Genomic DNA, 20849 nt, shown 5'->3' with positions numbered 1-20849 from the left:
TAATAGCAGTAAATGGATACAAATAAGGCTTTTATGAAAACACTGAATAAAACTTGCTGCCTTTAAAAAGACTAAATGTACAGTTCAGCATTGCATACTACATAAAATAAACTATATATAAAGTGTGTCTGAATGGCAGAGATGCAGAAATATGTGCATGTAGCACAGAGCCACGGCTCAGTGTCTGAATGAGTCTCACAGACCTGAATGTGCTGTTGAAGCCTTTTATAATTATAACGTAATTCTGTACTCGTTTGATCTGCTCCTTACCACAAGCGACCAGACGTAGAAGGTTTTGGACTTTTAACTATATTTTTTTAAGTTTCACAAATTTTCTTACTGTTAAAAACCTCGTTATGGCCATTCATGCTATACAAAGCAATTAGACATGTGTGGTATCTACAGAAATGTCAGAATCTCAGCTGAAAGGTCACAAAACCATCTCAACAACCACCAAACAGCTGAAACAGCAGGTGAACAGATTACACAACAAAGATGTAAACACAAATCCCCCTGATCATCTGTTTTTTAAACATGAAGCGTAGTTTTGGACGTTCATTTGCTGCTGGTTCAGTGAATTTTGGTTGGACAGTGATGAAACCTGCAGTCTCAGAATCTGTGAGAAGTCTGCTTTCAGCACGCAGCAGCATTGTTGTGTTGTGTGCTGTGGATTCACCTCTGCAAACTCACTGTTTCACCATCATGTTTCTACTTAGACAATAACAAAGGAAGCAGTTCCCAGGAACTACTTCCTGTCTTGTTAACATAAGAGTATGCTGCCCTTCAAAACACCTCCACTTCTCCTCTTATTAGAGGACTGCCTTATTATTAATCTGCTAATTCTGTCAGTTGATGAAAAAACAATGCTTGATCTCACCTGAGAGTTTCCAGTGTACAGTGTGGACTCTTCAGTCCTTCAGACAGAAGCTTCACGCCTGAATCCTTCAGGTTGGTGTTACTCAGGTCCAGCTGTCTCAGATTAGAGGTCTGAGAGCTGAGAGCTGAGGACAGAGCTTCACAGCTTCTCTCTGACAGGTCACAGTGACTCAGTCTGAAAAATAACAGATAAACAATTACAAAAATAAAACACTTATGTTGAAGTGTAATGAGATACTATTATATTTAGCAATATTTAATCTTGTTTTTGTCAGGAAACTGAGCACTGATGCAGAGCAACATGTGGAGAGAATCAGAGGAGAAGAAGAGAGAACAGCAGTAAAACAACACTGAATTGTTCAGTGTGTTTTTGATATCAACAAAATGTGTCAAATTTCTTTATTTTGTATTTGTTTTAGTAGAATTGATGATTATCACTTAGATAACAACCACAGGCCAGTCTAAGGAGCTTGGAAAGAAAAGCGTCTGGACTTCTTTAAGTTGCTTGAAGACGTTTCACCTCTCATCCGAGAAGCTTCTTCAGTTCTAAGGTCAAATGGTGGAGAGTCCCAGATTTAAACCCAGTGGGAGTTTCCCCCCCAAAGAGGGACAAAGGACCCCCTGATGATCCTCTACCTAATCACATGAGCCAAGGTGTGAAAGCGGGTGTGGTACCTAATCAGCCAGGGTTTCGGGTGAGCTCATTGTTAAACCTGGCCCCACCCTATCATGTGATTTCCTGAGGTCAGATGGCCCAGGATGTGAGTGGGCATTAAGGCGTCTGGGAAGGATCTCAAAACTGGATTATAGATGGCAGACAGTTGGTGTCGTAAACCACCGCCTCTGTTCAAAGATGGTCGCTCACAGTGGACATAGATGGCCTCTTTCACTCCTCTTTCAAACCATCTGTCCTCTCTGTCCAAAATGTGAACGTTGGCATCCTCAAAGAGTGACCTTTGACCTTAAGATGCATTTAGGTGAACTTGATGTTTTTATCAAAAAAGTTATCGTCTATGTAGACGACACCTGGGTCAAAATCAAGACACAAGAAGTGGAATCCTTCACTGCGCACATTAACGCTGTGGATAAAAACATCAAGTTCACCAGGGAAGACACAAAGGATAACTGCTTGCCTTTCCTGGACTGTGCCGTGCACATTGAAGAGAATGGCAACCTCAACATCGAAGTTTACCGGAAGCCCACACACACGGACCAGTACCTCCTCTTTGACTCCCATCACCCTCTGGAACACAAACTTGGAGTAATCAGGACCCTACACCACCGGGCAGAACATGTTCCCTCTAAGCCTGAAGGGAAAAAGAAGGAACACACACACGTAAAGGAAGCACTGAAAACATGCGGTTATCCTAATTGGGCGTTTATAAAGTCAGCAAAGAGGCACAGAAAAGAAGATCAGACACCAGCGAGGGAGGATAAGAAAGACAGATGCAACAACATTGTCATCCCCTATGTAGCCGGTGTATCAGAGAAACTCAGGAGAGTTTTCTCCAAGCACGACATCCCAGTGTACTTCAGACCCAGCAACACACTCAGACACAAACTGGTTCACCCAAAAGACAAAACTCGAAAACACAGACTTAACAACGTGGTGTTTGCTGTACAGTGCAGCGAGGAATGCCCAGACCTCTACATTGGAGAGACCAAACAGCCACTTCACAAGCGCATGGCACAACATAGAAGAGCCACCTCCACAGGACAAGACTCAGCAGTCCATCTGCATCTTAAGGATAAAGGTCACTCTTTCGAGGATGCCAATGTTCACATCTTGGACAGAGAGGACAGATGGTTTGAAAGAGGAGTGAAAGAGGCCATCTATGTCCACTGTGAGCGACCATCTTTGAACAGAGGCGGTGGTTTACGACACCAACTGTCTGCCATCTATAATCCAGTTTTGAGTTCCCTCCCCAGACGCCTTAACGCCCACTCACATCCTGGGCCATCTGACCTCAGGAAATCACATGACAAGGTGGGGCCAGGTTTCACAATGAGCTCACCCGAAAACCCTGGCTGATTGGGACCCACACCCAGTTTCACACCTTGGCTCAGGCGATTAGAGGATCATCAGGGGGTCCTTTGTCTCTCTTTGGGGGAAAACTCCCACTGGGTTTAAATCTGGGACTCCCTACCAATTGACCCTTAGAACTGAAGAAGCTTCTCGGATGAGAGGTGAAACGTCTTCAAGCAACTTAAAGAAGTCCAGACGCTTTTCTTTGCAAACTCCTTTAACTACGATGACCTGGATGACTGAGAACCTTCACAGACAACCACAGGCCAGGTCTAAATTGCACTTTGGTAACAGTTACACCCAGAAATTTTTTTTCATTGTTTTAACACTCGCTTTCACTTCAGCTTCACCAACAACAGCACAAGCAGAGCAGCCCACTGACTGCGTGGCCGTGACGGCGCCCCCTGGTGACTGTAAACCACTACAACATGTAGACGTCTGCTGCTCATTTCTCTGCCACCATCACAGGAGCTCTTTATCCTGTTCTTCACTCTCATTGGTTCTTTGTCTGCTTGTTTTTACAACAGTCATCATTGTGATTGTTCAAAGAAGACAATCAGCTGTGACTAAATGTAGCTCCTACAGCAGTGATGGGAATAACTGCTGAAGCTAATCCAGTATCAAAGCTCAGGAACCAGCAGCTCCCACCTCGTTTTCTTTGAACAACTATTTTTAGCTGCTGTGTTTTTGTGTTTCTGCAGACCTCAGACATCCTGCTGCTCTGCAGAACTGAAGCTCTAAAGGGTTCAGCCTTTATCTCCAAGAAACAAAGCTGATCATGGAGACCCAGCAGGTCAGCTGATCTGTGGACAGCACCAGCATCTTTAAGTAAGTCTGAGAGGTGAGCAGTCTTTGGAAGCCTGTCTGATAGTCTGAGAGCAGGATTTGGATCATTATTTGGCTTTTCTTCTATTATTATGTTTACTTTCTGCTTCACAGATGTTCTCTGAGATGTTCTCTGAGATGTTTCCCACTGTTGGACAAACTTTCACAGTTTCTTCATAAAGGAGATCTCCTGTGGAGTCCATCTGTGATAATATGTTAAACACTGAATTGGTCTTGGGTGAGGGACCAGACAAAGAGCGATTCAGAAGACCCTTATGAAGAGAATATCGAGGGAACAGTTTACCCTGCCCGGGATAGGGTTACCGGGGCCCCGCCCTGGAGCCAGGCCCGGGAGGGTGCCCGAGGGCGGCGTCTGGTGGCGGGCCTTAGTCCATGGGGCCCGGCCGGGCACAGCCCGAAGAGGAGACATGGGCCCATCCTCCCGCAGGCCCACCACCCGCAGGAGGCGCCATAGGGGTCGGGTGCATTGTGTGCTGGGCGGCGGCCAGGAGTGGAGGCCCTGGCGGACTGATCCCCGGCTGCCAAGACTGGCAATAGGGACATGGAATGTCACCTCTCTGGTGGGGAAGGAGCCTGAGTTAGTGCGTGAGGTTGAGAGGTACCGGCTAGATATAGTCGGGCTCACCTCACGCATGGCTTGGGCTCTGGAACCAGTCTCCTGGAGAGGGGCTGGACTCTGTCTCAGTCTGGAGTTGCCCCTGGTGAGAGGCGGCGGGCTGGGGTGGGTATTCTAATATCCCTCGGCTTGCTGCCGGTACATTGGGGTTTTTCCCGGTGGATGAGAGGGTTTGTTCCCTGCGCCTTAGGGTCGGGGAACGGGTCCTGACTGTCATCTGCGCTTATGCGCCGAGTGGCAGTTCAGAGTACCCAGCCTTCTTAGAGTCCCTGGAGGGGTGCTGGAAGGTGCCCCATCTGGAGACTCTGTTGTCCTGCTGGGAGACTTCAATGCTCACGTGGTAACAACAGCGAGACCTGGAGGGGCGTGATTGGGAGGAACGGCCTCCCTGATCTGAACCCAGAGCGGTGTTTTGTTATTGGACTTCTGTGCAAATCACAGTTTGGCCATAACGAACACCTTGTTCGAACATAGGAGTGTCCATAAGTGCACGTGGCACCAGGGCGCTCTGGCCGCAGGTCGATGATCGATTTTGTAATCGTATCACCAGACCTGCGACCATATGTTCTGGACACTCGGGTAAAGAGAGGGGCTGAGCTGTCAACTGATCACCACCTGGTGGTGAGTTGGATCAGGTGGCGGGGAGGACGCTGGACAGACCCGGTGCACCTAAACGCGTGGTGAGGGTGTGCTGGGAACGTCTAGCAGAGGCCCCAGTCCGCGAGATCTTCAACGCACACCTCCGGCAGAGCTTCAACAACATTCCGAGGGAGACTGGGGACATTGAGTCCGAATGGACCATGTTCAGCGTCTCCATCGCCCAAGCTGCTGCATTGAGCTGCGGCCGCAAGGTGGTTGGTGCCTACCGTGGTGGTAATCCCGAACCAAATGGTGGACACCAGAGGTGAAGGGAGCCACCAGGCTGAAGAAGGAGTCCTATCGGGCTTGGTTAGCCTGTGGGACTCCGAGGCAGCCGACAGATATCGACAGGCCAAGCGGAATGCGGCTCGGGCAGTGGCTGAAGCAAAAACTCGGGTGTGGGAGGAGTTCGGAGAGGCCATGGAAAAAGACTTTCGGACTGCCTCAAGAGATTCTGGCAAACCGTCAGGCATCTCAGGAGGGGAAAGCGGTGCTCTACCTGCACTGTGTATAGTGCTGGCGGAGCGCTGCTGACGTCAACTGAGAAAATTGTCAGGCGGTGGAAGGAATACTGAGAGACCTCCTTAATCCCACTGACACGCCTTCCGAGGAGGAAGCAGAGTCTGGGATGAGGGAATGACCCGCCAATTTCGGGGCGAGGTCACTGAGGCAGTTAACTCCTTGGTGGCAGAGCCCTGGTGTTGATGAGGTCCGCCCGAGTTCCTGAAGGCTCTGGACGTTGTAGGGCTGTCCTGGTTGACACGCCTCTATAATGTTGCGTGGAGATCAGGGGCAGTACCCTGGATTGGCAGACCGGGTGGTGGTCCCCATCTTTAAGAAGGGAGACCGGAGGGTGTGTTCCAACTACAGGGGATCACACTCCTCAGCCTCCCTGGGAAAGTCTATGCCAGGGTGCTGGAAAGGAGAGTTCGTCCGCTAGTCGAACCTCGGATACAGGAGGAACAATGCGGTTTTGTCCTGGTCGCGGAACACTGGACCAGCTCTTTATCCTCTCAAGGATACTTGAGGGTGCATGGGAGTTTGCCCAACCAGTCTACATGTGTTTTGTGGACTTGGAGAAGGCATTCGACCGTGTCCCTCGGGTGTCCTGTGGGAGGTGTTGGGAGTATGGGGTGTCTGGCCCATTGCTACGGGCCATTCGATCCCTATACAACCGTTGCAAGAGTTTGGTTCGCATTGCCGGCAATAAGTCGGACTCGCTTCCGGTGGGTGATGGGCTCCGCCAGGGCTGCCCTTTGTCACCGGTTCTGTTCATAATTTTATGGACAGGATTTCTAGGCGCAGCCAAGTGGCGGAGGGCTTTCGCCTGGTGGCCTCAGAATCTCATCTCTGCTTTTGCGGATGATGTGGTTCTGTTGGCTTCATCAGGTGAAGGCCTCCAGCTCGCACTGGAACGGTTCGCAGCCGAGTGTGAAGCAGCGGGAATGAGGATCAGCACCTCCAAATCTGAGGCCATGGTTCTCAGCCAGAAAAGGGTGGAGTGCCCACTCCGGGTCGGGGATGAGTTCCTGCCCCAAGTGGAGGAGTTCAAGTATCTCGGGGTCTTGTTCGCGAGTGATGGGAGAAGGGAGCCGGAGATCGACAGACGGATTGGTGCTGCGGCTGCAGTGATGCGGACGCTGCACCGGTCCGTCGTGGTGAAGAGGGAGCTGAGTGTAAAAGCGAAGCTCTCAATTTACCGAGTCGATCTCACGTCCCTACCCTCACCTATGGCTACGAGCTGTGGGTAGTGACCGAAAAGAACGAGATCGCGGATACAAGCGGCAGAAATGAGCTTCCTCCGAAGGGTGGCTGGCCTCTCCCTTAGAGATAGGGTGAGAAGTTCGGCCATCCGGGAGGGGCTCAGAGTAGAGCCGCTGCTCCTCCACATCGAAAGGAGCCAGTTGAGGTGGTTCGGGCATCTGACAAGGATGCCTCCTGGGCGCCTCCTGGGTGAGGTGTTCGGGCATGTCCCACCGGGAGGAGGCCCAGGGCAGACCCAGGACACGCTGGGAGATTATATCTCTCGGCTGGCCTGGGAACGCCTTGGTGTTCCCCCGGATAAGCTGGAGGAGGTGGCTGGGGAGAGGGAGGTCTGGGCTTCTCTGCTTGGGATGCTGCCCCCGCAACCCGGCCTCGGATAAAGCGGATGAAGATGGATGGATGGATGGAACACTGAATTATGATTCATATCTGAATGTACTGACTGTTAATTATTGATGAGAACATAATCAGTAAATATAAAGATGTTTCAGTTTGGCTTTGATGAATCAGAATAAAAGTAATAAAGTAATGATTTTAGAGACAGGCCTAACTCAGGCCAGCTGACAGCCTGTGTACAAACAGACTTCAGCCATATGAGAGTGAGTGTGAGTGAATGAGAGCACACACAGGACACTCTGATCTCTGAATGTGTGACTCAGTGAAAAAGAGGATTGTACTGGATATACTGTGACTGACAGAGTTTAAAGAGAAAGGTGTTTGGATTAAAATGGATTATGCTAAAGTGAACGTGCTAATGAAATCTGAACTGACTGAAATGTGAAGTGAAGATAATTCAGATGTAAAAGAGAGAAACTGATAATAAGGTGGGGCTGGAGATCAAACACCTGATTGGCTGAGTAGATACCAGATCGACAGTTTCACAGTTTTCCCTGTGGATTATAACTTTAAGAAGATGTGACATTCATCAAGGAATCCTGCTCTCCGGATTATTTCCATGAACACTGAGCTGGAACACATCTACAGTGCTGGAAGTGCCCATCTCACCACCAACCTCTCTGTGCACATTCACTTTTTAACCCTTTGTGAGACACTAAAGGTGTAAATCTGAGTATTTATCTATGTTAGTGCAAACACCTCTAATAGGTTGGTTTAGTCTTTCCAAGTCATAACTTCCCTTGGATCTGCGGTCCAGGCTCCTAAAATCATCCTAGTTTAACAAGCACTACAATCTAGAGGAGAGCTGCACTAACAGGTGTTGGGATTTAGAGATCCTTTTATTGCTATCATATAATCTGCCTTATGATGAATGTATTAATAACATGTTTTAGAGTATTATTTTAACAGTAATATTGTTTACAGGGTTCATATTGCATTGAATATGTTTGTCATCACATTGACCTTTCTATTTACAGGTGTAGTTATGATCATTTTATACACATTGCATATCTGTGCTTGTTTAGAGTTGATGTTCCGTCCAAAAGGGTTTTAAGCTTCACTGGTGAGAGTGTCCAGGTGATACATGTTGAGGGAAGATGAGAACATAGCAGGTTAATTGCATGCATGCTTACAATACACATAAATCTAGTAGCAGGCCTGAGCGAAGGCCCAAGTGTCTTCTGCTTTTCTTTGAGACCTGCGCCAATTCTGTCTACTTAGTGATTGGTGACGAGGGTCAATTATTAGCCCTTAGAGGCCCTGAAGCTTGAAGTTATTACCTTAAAAGGAAGGTGTTATCAAAAAGAGAAGTTATATGTCTGTTTATAGTTATTAGAGATGTACAAGATGTACCCTTGTCTGTAAACAATGACTGTACATAATGTATTTTTGACCTGTATTGACGTGTATGTGGGGGTGTGATCCTCTATGCTATAAAACCAGAACCCAGTGTATTTTTGTCAGAGCAAAACAGGCCATATGCTGATGGTTGTTCTCCGTTGTCAATAAACTCATCGTTTGATTGCACTTTTCTGGAGCCTCCGTCGTTTGTTGTCTGGTCTACAGTTGATCGATCTCGCTTCACAGGTGTGACTGATGAGATCTGACCTGCAAGGATACTCATGTTTATGTGTATCAGGACAAGCAGGGAAGACCTGGACATCAACTCTGTCAGGCTGCCTGAGTCCACATCAGCTCAGAACTCTGCATTATCTACTGAGTCAGACTCAGAGGATCAGGGATCAGAAGTTCTACAAAGAGTAGAACCAGACTTCCTGTATAGAGGTCTGCGGGCCTACTGATCCACAGTGTCAGCACAACTTTCACATCATATTCATCTCAGCACAACTAAAACATGTGACTGACCTCAGAGTTTCAAATCGACATCGTGGATTCTCCAGAAGAACACACAGCTGCTTCACTCCTGAATCCTGCAGGTTGTTGTAGGTTCCACTCAGGTCCAGCACTCTGGGATACGAGGGGTTGGACTTCAGGGCTGCTGCCAGATAATCACAGCTGATCTCTGACAAACCACAGCTCCTCAATCTGGATAAAGAATGAAAGATGTAAGTTTATTAGACAAAGTGCTTGAAATCATTCAGTGTTTCATCATCTGTTCAGAGCTGAAGAAGGTTCAGAATGTAGAAGTTTAGAAAATGGAAACTCCAAACAGCTGAAGCCAACAGGAAGCAGCTTCAAACAAACAGGAGAAAAAAAATGAATTTTTCACATTGAAGTTGTACATTTATCATAAAAACAGGACAAAGACTTGAAAAAGTCGTGTTTTTCCTTCCAGGAACCACAAGGCTTCACTTTTAAAGGTGAAGTGTGAAAGAAACGGACATATTTGAAGTCCAACACCTTTTTCCAGTCACATGATTAAAGCAGACAAACTACAAGCTCATTTTCATTCCAACAAGTCATCTTCTGACCTGGACTAACAACACTGGTCTCTATGTGCAGCTGGCTGTGAGACCAGTGCTCAGGGAGCGTCTACAAAGTGCAACACTGAAAGAACATCACACACTCATTTGCTTCCATCATCCAACCTGAAGAGGAAACAGAGACGGCTCCCCTTCAAAGTAAAAGCTGCTCCTTTTGGACACAGTATCAAAGAAAGTCTACAGTATAACATAGAAAAGACAGAAAAAGTTTTGGTTGTTTTTAAATTGTGCAGAAATGAAACTACACTAAGCTCAATTATGTGACAGACATTTCATCCCATGTCAGTTTGGCCTCATCCTGGGCCGGATTATCCAGCACACACTCTGACCACAGGCCCAGGGGCCACGCACAGCTGGGCTCCATCCAAGAGACAGGAAACAAACCAACACAATAATAAAAAGCACCATGTGATCTTCTTACATCTTCAAGACAAACATAGTAAAAACATATTTGTTTCCTGATAAAATGATGTGACAGGTAGAACAGAGTAAAGTGGTGGTGTTACAGCCTTTCTCCCCTCTGCTGCCGAGGCTGTTAGTCTCTCCCAAACTCAGCTACAGGACTTCCAAATGAATGAAAGCAGCAGAAGTGGCTTTACAAATGAAAGAGGAAGAGGAGAAGAAGAGGAGAGGGAGGCCACCCTGACCATCACTGCAGCTGAAAACATCACACTTCCATTAAAGTTGGTGAGAAAATGTTGAGCAGGATGAGCTGCTGGCTAATCTGGAGGCTGTAGCAGCAGCTCACAGTCACAGTGGATTTCCACTCATGAAAAAGCTCTGGCTGCTTCATTTCTCATCTCATATCAGAGACTTTAGTGAAGCTGTACTGTGATGCTTCCATATTCAGCCCAATGTGCTCTGTATTGTTTTATGCAGGTCATGTAAACAGGAACGAGCAGCTCATTTCAATATAAAAGGTTGGAACTGTAAAGAAAACAAACAGAGCTCATAAACTGAAACGGATTTCATTTTTTCAGCTGGAACATTTTAGTTGTTCCTTTTTCAATACATACATAATTATATTTACAGTAGAGATGGACCGATCCGATATTACGTATCGGTATCGGTCTGATACTGACGTAAATTACTGGATCGGATATCGGAGAGAAATAAAAAATGTAATCCGATCCATTAAATATCAAAAAAGCACCTCACAAAACTTGCCACATGGCGTAACTCGGCTCATAACCGTAGCACGTCGGAGCAGTGTGCTCACGTGATAGAGCGGCTGTGTGTATTTGTAGCCTCGCTAGCAATCCAGCATTTCATCTCCGAGGAAGTTATCCCAGAGAGAAGTAAAGCAAGTGTGTAAGTTCATCTCTGAATGTTTGTAAAGCGTTCCCACGTTAAGCTTAACAACCGATATATGGAGCGACTGCCTCTTCTCTCTCTCTCTCCCTCTCCTGCTGCTACTTCAATCGTGAAACTGATCAATGATCAGCTGATCGGCTTTTCTGTCGGGAGTCCGTCTCTCTTCTTTGTTTTTGGCCCACTTTGCACCAGAAAGAGGAAACCAGCGGCTGAACAACAGCAGCACGTTTAAGCTTGATAAGCTGCTGTTAGAATGTATTTAATATTACTTTCTACACCAGGATCCTTTTCTACGTAGCTGACGGCTGGTAACTGTGCAGGGGCGGATCTAGCAAAGTTTAGCCAGGGGGCCGATAGGGGCATGAACAGGGAAAAGGGGCACAAAGACATACTTTTCTTTCTTATTCTCATTTAAAATGTCGAGCTTTTAATAAATAATTATCTGAATCTTACACCCAAAGTTTTAATCTGATGTAAAATGTATAGAAGTCCATTACTGTATATAGTAACTGTTAAGTCTAATATACCCTAGTAAGCTATAGTACTTTTTCCTTTGGGAAGGTACCATCTGTGCAGTCTGCAATTCTGTTGAAGAAAGATGTTGAATCTATTTAATTATTCTTGAAAAATAATTTATTTCTGTGCTTTTTTTTCACCCTGCATCAAATTAAAGTTGATTACGTCGATTAAGCATCATGAGGTGGAGGGTGGGGTGGTTCCCTATTTTTTTTTTTTTTTTGTTGGGAGTTTGCAACCCTATTAGTTAGGTTGCTTAATATTTCTGCTAAGTACTCTTTAAAATACCAGAATAGGGAGGATGGAGCAGGTTTAAGTTTATTAGATTGATCAGTGTTGCTGAACTATGAAATATTTTGGGTGCAGTGTATTTTTTTTACATACAGGTATAACAGAATAGCTTTAGTGTTGTTGTTTATTTAAACTTGAGTATGAACTTATACAAAATGCAGCAAGATATTAAAAAAACAATTTTATTGATTAAAAAACACACTATATCGGATTCATATCGGTATCGGCAGATATCCAAATTTATGATATCGGTATCGGACATAAAAATGTGGTATCGTGCCATCTCTAATTTACAGTGAGTCTTATCATTCCCCTTTTCCCTGCCAGTCACCGCCAATGTTCCCTCTAATGTTTGATGTGTCTGAGCGAACACACAAACTCCCTGAGCGTCCCTTGGACCACTGTGAGCAACAGCAGACGTGTGCACTGTGGTCACGCCAGCGTCTAATCCATCCAAGTTACATGTTTATTAAAATAATCAAATTACAGCATTTATATTTATGTTAGACTACTTTTAATTAACTGCTTTAGCCCACTTACAATGAAAATTAAAAAAAAAATCTTGTTCATGACCTGTGTAGGATGTTAACACTATTGGAAGGAAAAATAACTTGAACTCCAATTTTGAAAACACAACTTTCTATTTTCATAAAGCTCTGACTTGTATTATGAGTCTGTGGTCTGGGAGAGAGTCTGTAACTCTGTCTGCAACATACAGTAAATAATGACCAATGTTGGGCAATTAATTATATAGTTACTTCTTCAAAAAAGTTACTGAGTTTTGCAAACAACAAAGTTTTTTGCAATAAATACTGAATACTGTCGTTGTTATAAACAACGACAGTATTCAGGAAGAAAACCAAACATTGCAGATATTTTTTATCATAACTCTGGTTTTACGGCCTATCAACACAATTTAAAAACTGGTATAAAGTCCACACTTTTTCCATCAGTTGTTCCGTCTGTCCTGCTCACATCTCCAATGGTTATACACGTTGTCATTAACGTGGCTTCACTCCACATCAGCCACTTTGCTAAAACACCGGTGTCGGCACATATGACGCTGTCATAGCCTGTCAGCGACATTGATTAGCTGCGTATATACGAATGTGAATCGCATCATTGGCTGGACTATAGGATAAGGCGGCATCGTTCTAATCCCATACAGGAGCAGCCAGTCACTTAGGGCTGTTTGATATAACGATATATATCGGATGACGATATAAAAACGTCTATCGTTTCATTTTACGCTATCGTTTGTTTCGTGGTGTCGCAAAAGAAACTGTTTACGGCAATATTTTTTCATCATTTTGATGGTCACTGTAGTGGCTATATTAATTTCCTAAAGTTCTCTCTTTCTCTTATATTTAATATTACCACACTACGGACATTTATGCGTTGTCGTTAGCAACAACGACGGTAAAACCATTGCGTGTCCGCTTGTTTATTTTCCACATAAACCTTTCACAATAAAGCTCAAGATCCTGTTGAGACTTTTCAAAATAAACTGAATCACGTGAAAGATGCAGAGTATTTAAGGATGAGAAGCAAAAAAGAGCCGTCAGGTGCTAAAAAATAAACCTTAGACTCAAACGTTAGAACAGGCTTTTCCCCGCAGCACGCTGTGTAATAAATACTCACAAAGAAAACGGCGGCCGTTACAACTTATGTCTAAAAATGTATCGTTTCATGCATCGGTTAAAACACTCGACTCCAGGTACGCGACGCCCAGCTGGAAACACTTCACGCCAGTCGAGCTGCCCGACATTCACAGAATTTACAGAAAATGTTACATTTTTGTGATTTATATTGTTATTGGACAATAGATGTCTTAATATCGGGATATGAGATTTTGGTCATATCGCACAGCCCTACAGTCACTTACTGACTAACACTGCAAAACAGAACCCAGAAAACAGACTGAACCACGTGGGTGTATGAAACATCGCTTTTAGTTTTAATAGCACATGGCAACATTCAGACGTGACTCTGTACAGTAACACTTTGATTTGTTACAGTGAGGAGACTGTTGAAGGGAACGATGAGGGGAAACTGCAGCAGCAGCAAGAGAAGCCAGGAGACAAAGCTGAGGTCTGGGTTCCTCTATGCTACACACAGCCTCCTGCTGCTGGACTTTAGTAAACACATAAATATCTCCAAGTACACTTACTTCAGAAACTCTATTAAACTCATTACAAGTTTACTTCAGCTTTAAATTACTCACAACATCAGCACACATGAGTAAACAAAGTAACTCACACAGCTACTGTTCAAGTTTAGTCATCTTTAATACAAATATACCTCATTATTATGAATCTCACAGCTACCTGCTCATTGAACTGAACAATAATTCTGTTTTACCATTAAAACAAAACATGTGACTGTAAAGAATCTTCAGACCGTAATTAAGAATCTCCTAAGCAATCCAAAGATAAAGAAAAGTTCACCTGCCAATTCTATAAAGCTTGGTTGTTTATACAATAATATCATTTATTGATATGTTTGGATCCTGACCTGAGAGTTTCCAGTGTACAATGTGGACTCTGCAGTGCAGCAGACAGAAGCTTCACTCCTGAATCCTGCAGGTCATTGTTACTCAGGTCCAGCTCTTTCAGACTAGAGGACTGGGAGTTGAGAACTGAGGACAGAGCATCACAGCTTCTCTCTGAGAGGTTACAGCCACTCAGTCTGGAAGAAAACAAACAAAAATTAATTAAATCAGTCAAATGAAACATGTTTTAATGCCAGCATGCAATACAATTATTGGTTAACTAAATAGCTTCATTAAAACACAACTCTTCTTCTATATCAGCACTTACTCCTTGTAAACTCCACCTGCTCCACCTTCTGAGTCAGAAGACATGAAAACAAACTGTAAATCTAGTAGAAACATGATTGGAAATCTTCTCAGATCCATTTGTACATTTAGAGCCTGATACTGAAATATATCAGCACAGACATTCACAGCAGCAAAGGGTTCTTGCTGATCTGAGCTGGCTTGGCCCTGGCTTACTGAAGATTAAAGAAAGCAGAATCAGCTGTTCAAAACCCCACCAGGCTGCCCGCTGTGACTGAAACAATGGCCGTTTATCAATATGCGTACTTGTGCGTACTTGCGTTCTCGTGTACTCGTGATACGTCATCAGTCGGAGACCAAGTACTGTTCCAATTCGAAGTACGCATCACACCAAGAACGCGAAAAAGTCCCGGATGTGTTCTCGATCCGCCCATTTCATCGAGCATGCATCGGTGTAGACTTGGGACAGCTATATATCCCAGAATGCATTTCGTCCAAAACTCAACAGCGGACTCCCGGCACATCGCCCCCCCCCCCTCCCGCCCGCTAGCGGTCTTCACACTACTCAGGTTAAAGAAACTCCAGCAGCTGTCTATAGTATTGAGTGTCCACTAGAATAGAAATAAAAGCGTTCTAACATCTCACCTGCTTGTTTTTATTAAGGTATGTACACGTATGTACATGTACACTATTTTTATTAATAGAGGTTTCACTACTGAGGTTAAAAATGATATATAAGTTACTTAGATCACTTCTAAATGTTAATGTTTGGTTCATTTCAGTGTTTTATTTGTTCCTGAGTAAACCGGTTTGGCTGTGATTAAAGTTAAGCTGCATAACATGTTACTCACAGTTAAATTAAGAGGGGACGGCAGTAAAAACTCCGGACCTGTGACATCATCACATACGCTGGTACAAATCACGAGTCCGTGCTCGCCTACTTGAGAATTGAGAAAGCGGCCGACGAGTCCGTGCTCGCGCTCGGCAGGTACGCATACTCCGCATGCGTTCTCGGCGGGTACGTACTCACCGAGCACGCGAGTACGTACTCGCGTACTTGGGCATTGATAAACGGCCAATGGCACGGGTCGTGACTTCTCAAAATGGGCTCATTGAACGCAGCACGGATAAGATGTTGAAGAAGCTCATGGCGGTCGTGAGTTCTCAGACTTTGCTCTTTGAGCACTAAACTGATAACCTCTCGGAGAAGCTCGCGGCTCTCCAACGGGAGATTGAGAGACGAGTGACGGACTGTTAGATCAGCTGTGACATGCAGTTGTTGGCACCAAAGAAAACCACCATCATTTCATGCAGCTAACATACCGGCGCCAGCTGTGGTCTCAAGGCTGGAGCTGAACATAATAAGTCTCACCCTGATAACAGACGGTGTTTAGACTGTTCCTTCCATCCTAAGCATGCTTATCCCCTCCTGGTGCAGACGGTGGGTCGAGGGGACCAGCGCAAATGCTGCAGGCCTGGATGCGCTGTCTACACCGGCTGTCTCTCACCTGTTACCCATCCCTGTTGCTTGTCATGTGTTTCTATGGCGTATTAAGAGTTTTCATGTGCTCTGTGCTAAGGTCATTTTTTTCTGTTCTCAAACTGATCTCCCTGTTGGAGCTCAGTCTGGGCGGAGTTCTTTTTTCTCCTCATCTTTCCTCATGTTGTGCATTTTCTGCTGTTCAGTTCTGGGTCGCTGCTCTAGCGTCTGACCGGCCAGCTACCTGGCCTGACCTGTCTCCCCAATGTGATGTTTGTGTATTGTATGTACGATTGGCAAGGTCAGTATCCTAATTGCCCCTTGAAAATAAATACAGTGTTCTGAATCTGAAAAGATTACAGAAGACGACTCTGTTCAGTAAATATTTCGCTCATGCTGTCAAGAAACACCAAAGGTAAGTAAAACTCTGGTTGTTGCAGTTCCAGTATGACATGCTTTGTACTGTTCTGCTGCAGTTTGTGACACCTGGTGGATGAGCTGTGAAGGATGATGAAGCAAACACTTCACTCAATGTTTTTCTTCTAAACTGGATGTAATTTTGGCAGCCGAGAGTTTTTCACAATCTGTCCCAGCTGCAAATAGGAACACAACAAATAACTAACTTTACCCACTTGGATCCTTATCATTCAAGATTGTGAAAAGATTCTCTACTCAGAGAATACTGGTGATTTTAGATGAGAGAGATGGAAGATGATGAAGAGGAAGAGTTTTCACAACCTGAGGCCTTGTGTCTTCACTGTATAGGACAGAGAAGACAGGAAGTGAGGAGAATAACACACAGGAAATGGTCTTGGGCAGACTCAAACCAGGCCCTGGAGTCAGGACTCTAACCTTCAGTACATGGGTCACCTGCTCAGCCAGGTAAGCTACAGCAGTCAGCAGTGTGTGAGTTCATTTGAAGACAATGATGACTATAAGTCAGGTAAAAACAAAATACTATCATCAACCAACAAGGGGACAACAGTGAGCTTGAATGACCAAGCTTTGACCAAGGGTGGCTCACTCCTCGGTCTTCTTGCCCAAGGAGTGAACCACCCTGCATGGCTGTCAATGTGGTGCAACCAAGGCCATCATACAGTACAGGCCATCCAAGCTGATTTTTAACTTTTCCTCCCAGATACCACCTTAAAAATCATCTAGATTAGGATATGTTGGCTGATCTGAATTGTTCTAGATCCAGTCACAACAAACAGAGCTGTTGTGTGTCCAAGGTGAACAGGAAGAACATATACATGCATAAAGTCAATAAAGTCAGAAGGTTTGCTTTAGACTGTGCTGCAGTTTATCATCAAACAGGCACCATGCTGCCAATAAATGGCATCAAGTCTGACTTTAGTTTACTTTTTTTTGTTCTTTGTTTTTTTAATCAAGATTAAATTTTATAGCAACCACAGCAGAGATGACCAGGGAAGGTGTGCTTGAGGGGATAAAGCAGCTGGTTTCAGACTGAAGATGAACTGAGGTGCTGCACCCAAGTCTGCAGGTTCAGGGAGGGACAAACATCTGCTGCAACCAGACTGGAGTGAGAGGAGAGAGCAGGCCAACAACAACAAAGGAACAACAAACACACTGTGGAGGACCGAAGCAGAGATTAAAGTGGAACTAAGGATGTTTCTCTGGCTGCCATCATTCACTGAGTAATTCAAATGCTTTAATGCAGGACCCACCATGCATGTAAAAGCAAGAGTTTCACCAACATTTGTGACTAAAAATAGACCTGCAGTAGAAATGTATCTAGGAGCATGCATGTGAATATAAAGTATCACAACATCAGGCACATGCAGCCTAAGTGTTTAAACAAAGACTGATAACATAACAGCAGCAGTGATGTCAGAGTTTATGGTGGATTCAGCGTCTCGAGTGCACCGAGTTCTGGAGCCATCAAAGAGGTTACAGTTGTATTGGAGAAATCCCAAAACTTTAGGATACAAATTCATACAAAGAAAGCCTGGTGAAATAAATTACTGACACAGTTGGATGTTAAAGTAAAGACATGAGTACAAATGTACTCACAGAGCTTTGTTGGAGGCTTTGACCACTGGCAGCAGCCTCAGAAGAGCCTCCTCTGAAGCAGAGTATTTCTGCAGGTCAAACTCATCCAGATCTTCTTCTGATGACAGTAAGATGAAGACCAGAGCTGACCACTGAGCAGGAGACAGTTTATCTGTGGAGAGACGTCCTGATCTCAGGGACTGTTGGATCTCCTCCAGCAGAGAACGATCATTCAGTTCATTCAGACAGTGGAACAGATTGATGCTTTTCTCTGCAGACAGATTCTCACTGAGCTTCTTCTTGATGTACTTGACTGTTTCCTGATTGGTCTGTGAGCTACTTCCTGTCTGTGTCAGCAGACCTCGTAGGAGAGTCTGATTGGTCTGCAGTGAAAGACCCAGGAGGAAGCGGAGGAACAAGTCCAGGTGTCCATTAGGACTCTGTAAGGCCTTGTTCACAGCACACTGGTGCACAGAGTTTAAACTATTTTTAAATAATTTAGACCACATGGACGTTGTTTGTTGTTGTTCCAGCAGATTGAGTCCAGACTTGATGAAGGTCAGATGGACATGAAGAGCAGCCAGAAACTCCTGAACACTCAGATGGATGAAGCAGAACACCTTGTCCTGGTACAGTCCTCTCTCCTCTTTAAAGATCTGTGTGAACACTCCTGAGTACACTGAGGCTGCTCTGATATCGATGCCACACTCTGTCAGGTCTGATTCATAGAAGATCAGGTTTCCTTTCTGCAGCTGATCAAAAGCCAGTTTTCCCAGAGACTCCATCATCTTCCTGCTCTCTGGACTCCAGTGTGGATCTGTCTCAGCTCCTCCATCATACTTGACCTTCTTCACTTTGGCCTGAACCACCAGGAAGTGGATGTACATCTCAGTCAGGGTCTTGGGCAGCTGTCCTCCCTCTCTGGTTTCCAGCACATCCTCCAGAACTGTAGCAGTGATCCAGCAGAAGACTGGGATGTGGCACATGATGTGGAGGCTTCGAGCTTTCTTGATGTGGGAGATGATCCTGCTGGCCTGCTCCTCATCTCTGAATCTCTTCCTGAAGTACTCCTCCTTCTGTGGGTCAGTGAACCCTCTGACCTCTGTCACCATGTCGACACACCAAGGAGGGATCTGATTGGCTGCTGCAGGTCGTGTGGTTATCCAGAGGCGAGCAGAGGGAAGCAGTTTCCCCCTGATGAGGTTTATCAGCAGCACATCCACTGAGGTGGACTTTCTAGGGTCAGTTAGGATTGTAGTTTTGTGGAAGTCCAGAGGAAGTCGACACTCATCCAGACCATCAAAGATGAACACAACCTGGAAGTCTTCAAAGCTGCAGATTCCTGCTTCTTTGGTTTCAGTAAAGAAGTGATGAACAAGTTCCACCAAGCTGAACTTTTCCTCTTTCAGCACATTCAGCTCTCTGAAAGTGAATGGAAATATGAACTGGATGTCCTGGTTGGCTTTGTCTTCAGCCCAGTCCAGGCTGTATTTCTGTGTTAAGACTGTTTTCCCAATGCCAGCCACTCCCTTTGTCAGCACTGTTCTGATTGGTTCGTCTCTTCCAGGTGAGGCTTTAAAGATGTCTTCTTGTCTGATGGTTGTTTCTGGTCTGTCTGGTTTCCTGGATGCTGTTTCAATCTGTCTGACCTCATGTTCATCATTGACCTCTGCAGTCCCTCCCTCTGTGATGTAGAGCTCTGTGTAGATCTGATTCAGAAGGGTTGTGTTTCCTGCTTTAGCGATGCCCTCAAACACACACTGGAACTTCTTCTTCAGAGCAGATTTAAGGTTACGATGACAAACTGCAGCTTGAAGTTCTGAATGAGAAGAAAAATAAACACTCAATTCCAAAAAGAACTAATCTTTAAAACATGTTGCTCCATCTTCCATCTCTGGAAAATGTTCATTTATCCAGCAGCTTAAATCTTTAGATAAATCCTCTTACGTCTCTGCAGACGGTCAGCCAGCTCCTCCTGCTTCATTCTCCTCAGGAAGTCCACTGTGATCTTCACAAATGCCTCTCTGCTGCTGCTCCTCTGACTCTCTAAGCATTCTGGGTAATCTGGACTCAGAACCTTCTGGATCTTCTTCAGCTCGTTCTTCACAAAAGTGATGATGTTGTCCTCCAGCAGCTGGAACAGAATATTTATGAATGAGCCGATCAGACTGAAATCATGGAGCCAAACATCAGATCCATGTTGGACACACTGACACTGGTCTACAAAGAGCAGCATGGAGATGACTGTGGACAGAACAGATGTAACAGTAGTTGTTGTACATGTACAGACCATAAATATGGAGTCCAGCTGTGTTTGATGCTGCTGGGCAGACTGAGCACTGGGAACCTCTGAGCTCTGCTGGTCCACTCTGTGGAGGAACCATGAAGGATTAGATCAACACAGGATAAAGATCCAGGAGTTTCTGCTCAAATAACTTCATCTGAATCAAGTCTGTCAAGTTTTAAACTCTCAGATTGTGAACATATCAGTAATTTTCAGTCTGTTTTCATGGACGTCCTTTCAGTGGTGATGTCAGGGAGGATTTTGAAGAAGCTCATTAAACTGAACCATCAGCAGATCACTGCTCCAACACCAGAACATGATCCGAGGTCTCCCTCCACCACCAGAACACCAGCTTTACTAACGTGGTAGATCAGTGTAGTACAGATCAATAACTGATGAGTCATTTTATCAAAATCACTGAGTGCTTCACATCTGAGCCTCTGATGCTTCTGTGGACATTTTGCATATTTAATGAATGTCTGACAGTTTTACATTCATTCTATGAATACAGTGAAATGTTGTGTTATTGTCTCCGTGTTTTTTCCAC

The 20849-nt window shown here is 44.9% G+C and overlaps 1 protein-coding gene across 1 annotated transcript in view; it reads right to left on the bottom strand.

Annotated features, from left to right (window-relative positions):
- Positions 1 to 20371, bottom strand: part of LOC120438852 (protein NLRC3-like) — a gene marked incomplete at its 5' end in the record, with an annotated part of 31224 nt that extends 10853 nt beyond the window's left edge. The window contains 5 exons of the mRNA XM_039609308.1: positions 878 to 1051; positions 14243 to 14416; positions 18040 to 19837; positions 19966 to 20152; positions 20309 to 20371. Of these exons, the coding sequence (XP_039465242.1) occupies positions 878 to 1051; positions 14243 to 14416; positions 18040 to 19837; positions 19966 to 20152; positions 20309 to 20371 (2396 nt within the window). The remainder of the gene's footprint in view (positions 1 to 877; positions 1052 to 14242; positions 14417 to 18039; positions 19838 to 19965; positions 20153 to 20308) is intronic.
- Positions 20372 to 20849: the final 478 nt, after the last annotated feature.

The sequence above is a fragment of the Oreochromis aureus genome, linkage group 3 (genome assembly GCF_013358895.1).
Source record: "Oreochromis aureus strain Israel breed Guangdong linkage group 3, ZZ_aureus, whole genome shotgun sequence".
In the NCBI taxonomy this organism is placed as follows: Eukaryota; Metazoa; Chordata; class Actinopteri; order Cichliformes; family Cichlidae; genus Oreochromis; species Oreochromis aureus.
Note: the sequence above shows the minus strand (reverse complement) of the source record. Positions and strands in the feature narration are given on the sequence as shown.